This window comes from Zosterops lateralis, assembly GCF_965231275.1.
Source record: "Zosterops lateralis genome assembly, chromosome: 6".
Classification (NCBI taxonomy): domain Eukaryota; kingdom Metazoa; phylum Chordata; class Aves; order Passeriformes; family Zosteropidae; genus Zosterops; species Zosterops lateralis.
The window spans coordinates 16,841,845-16,850,972 of NC_139761.1; the positions used below are offsets into that span (position 1 = coordinate 16,841,845).

At 44.4% G+C, this 9,128-nt stretch overlaps 1 protein-coding gene across 1 annotated transcript; it reads right to left on the reverse strand.

Moving 5' to 3' along the window:
• Positions 1-386: 386 nt before the first annotated feature.
• Positions 387-8,271, reverse strand: PSMC1 (proteasome 26S subunit, ATPase 1). Its single transcript, XM_083864533.1, has 11 exons — positions 8,200-8,271; positions 7,768-7,821; positions 7,007-7,103; positions 6,482-6,606; positions 5,825-6,010; positions 5,503-5,631; positions 4,490-4,586; positions 4,126-4,315; positions 2,961-3,112; positions 1,490-1,644; positions 387-716 (listed from the first exon to the last, which is right to left on the reverse strand). Exons 1-11 carry the CDS (start codon positions 8,200-8,202, stop codon positions 582-584), a joined length of 1,323 nt encoding a protein of 440 aa, XP_083720659.1. The 5' UTR covers positions 8,203-8,271; the 3' UTR covers positions 387-581.
• Positions 8,272-9,128: the final 857 nt, after the last annotated feature.

Sequence of the window (9,128 nt, forward strand, 5' to 3'; positions counted from 1 at the left end):
AGATGTTTAAGGTGAGATTACTAATGAGCTACTACTTACATCTTGCTCTCTTATAAGCTGCAAGTGCTAGAAGATGGGTACCTTTCCAGTGTATCTCAGTGTAACTCAGGGTTGCATACTTGTCACTGATTTTCATGTATAAATGATGACACTGAGGCTACTCAAAAGTGACACTTGTCCTAGTTAACCCCTAAAAAAAAGATATAAGAAGGTAATCAAGAACAACAGCAATGCTCGAGTGGTTGTAAGAGACTGCCAAGCCTAAGGAGGACTAAGAGTTGGGGCACCTGCATTGCTCCCTGCCCAGGTGGTGTGGATCACTGAGACAAGCACTTGGGTCACCAGCACTTTTTCTTGAAAGTCAGAGAATGCAACACACAGTTCCCTGTAAATCCCAGGGCTTTGCCACTAAAACGTTTATTTGAATTTAAGTGTTGTATTGGGAAGTAAAGAGTTACACTGACTGAAAACCCACGACCCACCAGCTTTTTACCTGTTCATGAATGCAAACCAGCTGTGTGGTTTTATACAAGACTCTCGTGAACACAGAAAGTTCTGTATAGATCCCAAAGAGAGATGACTTAAAGATACAGTCCCTCAGGAGTTCCCTCTTGCTTTTTATAGAGAACGTTCTCTTTAGACTTTTTGAAATCTTCATTTGTTACTTTCATTCTCCGTTCCCTCAAAGCCATCAATCCAGCTTCTGTACAAATTGCCTGCAACACAGGAAGCAAGAATAGTTACACTTTCTGTGCAACCCCTTGAAAACACACCCTCACAGGCAACTGCATCTTCCTACTGCTCCAGTAACTGTAGAAATGAGGCGTGTTAACAAAATCTGCATTCTTAAGTTTGACAGAGTTCTGTAGCACTGAAGTAGGCTGGATAAAGCCAGATGAGTGTGTTCAAAAGGACAGAAGCAGTCAAGAGTTACACTTTGCTGACAGAAAGGCAGCAAGGACAGACACATCCAGCTGGGTGATCCTTCTGCAGGGAGGTGATAGTTGTGTCACGCTGGTTTAAGCTCATGAGTGTGGTAACTGCAACAAGGGCTCTATCTGCTTAAAAAAGGAGACAGGATAGGGCTGGAGCTTCCTAATACACAGTTGCATTTTTATTTGCCTTGCAACATAGTCCCTAAAAGTGATACTTATCCTGTACTATCTTAAGTAATATTTAAGATACCTTGCACAAGATTCCACATTCTCCTTTTAATTTCTACTTTGCTACTTTAAAATTTCATATTCAGGTAACACAAGTACATACTCTTACCAACACAACCAACCTCACAATTATGATTTTGATCATTTCCCATTTGTAAAGCAGAGTACCTGGCACCCACAAAAGGTATTTTAAAGCCATCCCACTGTCCCTCAGTGATGTAAGCACAGAAAATTGGCAAACAGTTCAAATGACAATGGTTTTGGATGCAGCAAAAATGAGATTTGATTTCTGCTTTGAAGTATAAACAGTGGTGATGTGCACTGACCTTAATATCCGCACCACTGAGATCATCTTTGGCCATAATCAGCTCATCCAAAGTCACATCATCTGCCAACGTCATCCTGCTCGTGTGAATCTGAAAGATTCGTTTCTTCGTCTTTTCATCAGGCAGAGGGAACTCTATTTTCCTATCAATACGTCCTGTACAAAAGAAAAGTTCAGCCTTAGGTTTTTTGCATGCAGCTGTTGGAAACAGAAGGAAGAACCCCTGAAGGGGTGACTCTGACAGTGACTCTCCAGTTGGAGCACGTCTAGAGAAGGGCAATGGAGCTGGTGAAGGGTCTGGAGCACAAGTCCTGTGAGGAACACCTGAAGAAACATCTGGGGGTGTTTAGTCTGGAGAAAAGGAGACTCGGATGACCTTATCACCCTCTACAACTGTCTGAAAGGACCTTGTAGCCAGGTGGGGGTTGGTCTCTTCACCCAGGTAACGGATCAAGAGAAAATGGCCTAAAGTTCGCATGGGGAGGTTTAGATTGGATATTAGGAAAAAAATCTTCATGGAAAGGGTTGTCAAGTATTGGAACAGGTTGCCCAGGGAAGTGGTGAAGTCACCATCCCTGGAAGTGCTCAAAAGGGATGTAGGAGTGGCACTTGGGGATGTGGCTTATTGGTGGACTTGGCCATGTTAGCTTAATGGTTGGACGCAATGACCTGAAAGGTTCTTTCCAACCTAAAGAGTTCCATGATTCTTCCTGCCACAATGAATCATGTCTTGGAGTAGAAAGCAAGGTCAGACTATCTCTTTCGATTCTGCATAGTATTATCTCCTCTGTACTCTTAACAGCCCTGGGTTTGAGCTGAAGGGTCTAAAGCTAAATGATGACAAAACCAGACCAAACACATACCTCAGCAACTTCATACAGTGGAGGTATTTCAGCTTATCCCTTAGATCTCCGTGTTGTTTTCTACCTTCCAATTTAACAGGCAACAAAGGCATACTATGCTTTGATACATTTTTAGTGACCATTTAAGCATACTACCTGTGCCTACTCAAGCTCAACTCCCTCACTCATCCCCCAAATGCCAGGAGTGTGCCAGGTCAGTAAGGAGCAGCCTGCTTTCCCTGTACCAGGATCCAGGCTGTCTCTAGTGAGGCCTAGGCTCTCACCACCACAGCACAGGTGGTGCTGCCCTGCCTTCCCCAGCTGCTGCAGGTGTGCTGCTGCTGCACACAGCTTGCCAAATGATTACTTAAAATGGTTGTGCCATCTTAACAGAAAGGAAGAATATTCAAACTGATTATGTATATATAAAGGAACACATGTCTTCTCTTCCAAAGATTTTTCTATTTAGAAGCTTGTGAATGGGTTCTGATTTCAACAGATGCAGCAGCATAAATGAGATGGTGAGAAGAACAAACTTGCAGTCTTTTTACCACCCTGTGTTTGTCAAGTTATGACAAGTCCTTTCACAAGAAAAGTGGCTTAAGCATACACAGCAGGGAAGTCCCTTACCTGGTCTAATTAAAGCTGGGTCCAGTGTTTCTATTCTGTTTGTAGCCATGATAACTTTAACATCCCCCCGAGAGTCAAACCCATCCAGCTGGTTCAGCAGCTCCAACATTGTGCGCTGGATCTCTCTCTCACCCCCTGAGTTTGAGTCATACCTTTAAGAAAAAAAAGCACAGTCAGAAAAAGCACCAAGTAACTGCCACAAAGGTATAAACAAAAGGGAGAGAGGGGTATTTTGTCAGTAAACACCCATAAGAGACTTAAATGAAGAAATTAATGTTTATCCATATAAACAAAACATAGGTTTTCAGAATCATGTTGTGACATCTAGGTAAGTAAAGAGACTCTGAACTGGTCTTGTAGTTGGGGAATGTAACAGCCATCATGTGAAGGAAATCTGTTTTTTTTCCATGTTTGTTATGTATTTGGAAATATCTTCCCACCTAACATAATCAACAAAAAAAAAGGAAAAATCTTAATTCTTAAAAGCACATACATAAGCAGCACCAGGCACTTTGGGATGAGACAGAGCTTTAAAAATTCTAGTGGCACTTTGGACTGGTGGCCATGTAGTAAACATGTATGAGCACCTTTTTATTTATTTAAAAAACACTCACTTCTTTAAAGACTATTTGCATTGGACAGCTGCAACAAACCTACAGACTTTTCAAAATAATACAGTTTGGATATGGGCTGAACAACAGTTCAGTGTGGCACGAGCAGTGCTCCTCCATGACATAAACTGTGTAACCTTCTGTAAAATACTCTTAGAGCAGAAGTATTTAGCCACCTACTCGAGAGGCAAACAACAAATGGATATATTCTAATTTAAATATTCTGCTTTACCACTGGATCACTAAAGCCAATAACTGTATATGGACTTGGAGCTAGAGGATCCCATGTACGCAGTGTCTCCTCCTGGTTTTGACACTCTCCTAGAGATGCTGCCATGTAGCAAGAGAACAGAAGTTCTCTCTGGTCATGAAGGCTGTGATATATTGTGTTTCCACAGAAGTTATTTGAAGTGTTACTTCTTACAAATGCTTACAGCACATCAAAAAGGTGTAGGAAAATGGAAACTCAGTATAGCTGCAAAAGCCATGTGTCCAGTAAAGCTTTTGTTCCCCCTGGCAATCCCCCTGTGTGCAGAGGAGCTCAGCTACTGCACCTCTTGGTGCCGATGGCATCGATCTCGTCGATGAAGACGATGGAGGGGGCGTGCTCCTCAGCCACGCGGAACAGCTCCCGCACCAGCTTCGGGCCGTCCCCCAGGTACTTCTGGATCAGCTCCGAGCCAACCACCCTCAGGAAGGTCGCCGACGTTTGGTTTGCCACTGCTTTGGCCAGTAAAGTTTTGCCTGTTTTTAGTTGGAAAGAAATATTGTGATTAGTTTGCAGAGAATGGAAAGAGAAAAGTGCCCTAACAAAACAGTCATATGGAATTTCTGACAGACTTGGCAACACTTTAAATAGTAACCAAGTGTGAATTATTTTACTTGTGTTAGCACAGGTGTTACTGAGCTGAAAAATACCTGTGCCAGGTGGGCCATACAGAATGACTCCTTTGGGTGGCTTTATGCCCATCTCTTCATAATATTCAGGGTGGGTGAGAGGAAGCTCCACAGACTCCTGAAGCACAAGAAACACAAACATGTTTTTGTAAGACTGAGTGATCTCCAACAGGGATCTGTAGGGATCTTCAGAACAACAATAATGAAAGCAGTGAAGGCAGAAAGAACTTAACTGGTTTCAAGACAGACATAGAACTGCATGGCTCTCTGTTCCCTCCAATTCTAAGAGAGACAACTACTCTGTCTGCACGGATCTTCCTATTGTTTCCATTTGACACGTGGTAGAGCAGCAGTGAACTATCCCCCTCCTCCATCCTCAAGGCATCATCCCAAATTTAGAACTCTGGAGATCCTGAATCCCAAACACCCATGGATGATCTTGGGGCCAGAGAACCCTTTATGAAAGGGTGCCCTCTATGAAGAGTTACCAGATACCAGAGATTTTAAGAGTGTTTGTGGCTTTAGACACGTACCCAGATCAAAACGGTTGAATTTTAGCAAGGTTCAGGCAGAGCTCTGCTGGTAGTGAAAAAACAACTGACCCAACACACCCCAACCAAGCAAGAAACAAATGCAAAAACAAAACAAGCAATTGCCCTGAGAAACTAAATCCTTAAATTGGAGGGCATCAGACACTCAAAATAACCTCTGCAGTTTTTACAATTTAACTCTCATCTTGCAACAACTGAAACTTTATATATTGCAAAGTAAGAAGTTATTAGAGAGATTTTATGAGCTCTGGGCTCCATAGGTTCCTGATTAACCGTGAAAGGCTCCTGTGCACACAGCCTCTGGCAACGTGCTTAAAAGAGTGAGGTCATGAGTCTGCCTAGTGAAATCTAATGAAGAAATGCACTACAGAAGGATAAAGGACACCACTACAAGAGCAGCAGCCAGTCCTGCTGTCTCCCTTCTCAGCTCCTGGCACAACAGTTACATTGCTGGCTTAACTATAAATGAGTACAACTGAATACCTTGATTTCCTGAATTTGGTTGTCAAGGCCACCAATGTCAGCGTACGTTTCTTGAGGAGCTTTTTCTACTTTCATCACAGTCACCAAAGGGTCTGTGTCATCCATCAGGACTCCTATCACAGCATGAACCTAATTGAAGAATTAAGAGTTGTCAAAGAAGGCAAGCAGCATTTTTAATACAAGCTGAAGTCTAATCCCTATGCCCACTTATTCAGGTGTGTGAAATAAACAGCATTCTCTATCCTGTGGTCTTCAGAAAAAAATGCCAGTTAAAAACAGTACAAAAACTTGTAAGAAACTTGATTTTATAATAAACAATCACCTTATGATTTAGCAGAACAGAGCAGCCTGGCTCTAGCAGGTCCTTGTCCACAAAAGACAGAATACTGACATAGTGCTCTGACCCCACTGATGTGGACACAATGGCGTGGTTGTCATCAATGATCTCCTCCAAGGTACCCACAGACATCGGGGTTCCCCTCAGATCATCCACCTTGGACCTTTCCTCCTGTTGTCAAGATAAATTCAAGAAACAATTGAACAACACAGGTAAAAACATTCTTGTACAGCACTGGCTCAACAATTCAGACAGAACACAGCAGAACCAGTCTTTCCTATTGTTCTACTGCCCCAAAAAGACAAGGGGCAGTAACAAAATCCACTATTAATTTAGTCCTACCCTATAGACACCACTTATGTGGATGTGAATTACTAGAATCTTCTTCCTCTGTTGATGGATATCTGCCAGCTGCACTCTGACAGAGCATTAAAAACAAACAGCTCCCATGGCTTCGTCTGTAGTGATTCCTGCTTGGTCTAAAACAATTTAGCCAATTAACGAGGAATTGTGACAAATGATATGTTTGTATCAACTTGCACACCAGTGGAACTTTATTTCCATTGTTTCCGTATGAAGTGCTTCACATTAACTACGAGCATTTACTGTAACATTAGAAGTAACAGTTCACTCAAACCTCACCTCTTGTTTTTCTTCCAAAGGTTTCATCTGTTCTTGATTTCTGATAAACTCTTCTTCCATTAAGAGGTAATCTTTAATTCTTTCCAATTTCAACAACTTCAGTCTGCACTGTGTGTGAGGAGTCACTGCAACCAAAGCAGAACCACAGTATTTTAGAACAAGTTTGACACGGTACCGACTATTCATTACTAGAAATCCTGCTTTATTTTCCTGACTGTGACTTCTACCTTACTTGTCCCACTGTAACTCCAGATTTAATGTTTCCCCTGCATTTCTCCACAGTTTAATTTCTCTCTCTCTTACCTGGGAATTCATGGGCTGCATCTTGCAAAACAATACTCTTATTCTGTGGGTTATGTTCTTTATGTTAATTAATTATGTTAATATGCTTCTTTATGTTAATTAGAAATAAAATTACATTTGGCATAGTGTTAGTGATCTCCACAAGGGCAGCTCTGGAGAAGAGCTCTGTACTTCCCCAGGAGTGGAGAGGCTGCAGCTCTGCAGGGGAGGCAGAATGCTTACCCAGGGGGAGTTTGCTGGCAGCATCTGGTCCCTTGGTCTTCTTTTTCTTTTTCCCCACTCTGGTTGGAACTGGAGGTTCATATTTCTTCTTCTTATCCTTATTCATGAAAAGAATTCCATAAGAAGAGAAAAGGTTGGGATAAAAACAATGAAACAATGCACACAGGTGTGAAGTCCACAGACTAAAAAAGAACTTCTTTTTAGAAAACATTGAAACTTCTAAACACTGAAACTTATGTCAGTTTTCAGTGAATACAGGACAGGCAAGGCTCAAGCCTGAAATAAATCACAAACAAAACTAATAGATGAGACAATGAGAAAAATACTGAATCTCCACCTTTCTACTGCACTTCCATCAAACCAGACACGTTCAGTTTCCCAGCCTGTACACAGCTCCGGGTACATTTTCAGCTCCAAAGGAGACCAGGGAGGCCCCTGATGTCCCACAGTGAAGGACACTCCTACTGCAGATCACTGTGTCACTTTCAAGCCAACACTCCTGTGACAGCTTGAAGGCTTTCCTAACCCTGACACATTTATAGCTTTATTTTTTTAGAAATTTCAGTTTAAGCTCCCTTTTTTTATTTATGAACAACACCTGTTTTCTCCAATGTACACCCAAAAAAGACATTCATCAGAGCCAGCAAAAGCAGTTCCAAATACAACAATAATTTTTAAAAAGTAAATTTTGAGCCTATTTCAGCCAGGCTCTGTAGGAGCACACTGGTAGCTCATTCTGTATTTATCTGGATTTCAATTACCTTGTCATCCTTCTTGCTTCCACCAGGACCATGTCCGCCACTCTGACTTTGACCCTAGACAAAAGGTAAAAAAAACAAACAACGGCAACCTAAATATACGTACAGTTCTATGAATCGACAAGCCTACGGGCAATTCCACGTACAGAAATCCCCGAACTGGACTTCTCCTGTCTAAACAAAGTGCTAACATACTCCAGCTTATTGTCCAAAAATAAAAAGAAGTGTCCCGCCCGGCCCGGCCCCACCGCCCGCTCCCCCCTGCCCGGGCCGCGGCCTGGAGGCGCCGGCGGTGACTCCGCAAAACGCCGGCCGCTGGCGGCGGAAGCCGAAGGGGCGCTGTGCCCCGGTTCGGTGCCGCAGGCAGAGCCGCGCTCTGCTCCCCCCGGGACCGCGCTCGGTGCCGGGTCGGGCCGGGGCCGGGGCCGCTCTCACCATCGCGCCGCCACCGCCCGGAACCGCCGCGACCGCTCCGCCACCGGCCTCGGCCGCGTCACTACGGGCAGCGGCGAGGGACAAGAGAGCGGGCGGGTTCCCGCGGGCGTACGGGTGCGGTGCCGGCGGCGGGCGGCGGGGGGCGCTGTGTGCCCGCGGTCCGGTGTGAGGGCGGGGGGGCCGTGAGGGGCCGGGAGAGCGGGAAATCTCCGTGCCGTGTGTTGAATGTTACAGGTTGGTTTTCCCGAGACCTGATCCTTCCTTCCATCTCTTGTATCAGCTAGTCCCTATAAAAACATTTTTGTGTGTGCTGTAAGAATCGTTTTTCTTGTGGCAGTGCTTTAAGAACACGGGTAAAATTTTCAGGAAATCCCTCCCTCCAGAAAAACATTACTTTTATACCTACACGAAGTTCTGCTGGTCTGTGATATTCCTGGGGAAACCCAGTCGAAACCTGTAGTCTCTGCCTTTGACATTCCCGCGGGGAAAGCTCAGCCCGAACTCCAGCCCGGGCCCGATCCCGCTCCAGAGGCACTTTGGTGTCCCGCCGGGTTTATCCCAGTTCCCTGCGCCAGAGCTCCCGGCCCTGTGTCGGTGTCTGTGTCTGTGCCTGTGTCTGTGTGTGCCCGCCAGAGCCCGGGCTCCTGCCTCCTGCGGGATCCTCCGATCCTCCTCTGCCTTGGGCCGAAGGAGCATCACCATCAGCAGAGAGGGCACGGTCACAGTCAGGATGAGGGCATAGTCTAAAAACACTGACAGCTCTCACCCAGGTAACCAGCACACAGATTGTATTTACATCCATCACTGGCTTCAGTGCAGAGATCACAGCATTTGTGAAAAAAAAGGCTTCAGATTACAGCAGACAGGAAGATGTGGGATTGTTTTGCTTTGATGTGTTTTTTTTTTTCTTTCACACTTTCTCTAGAATT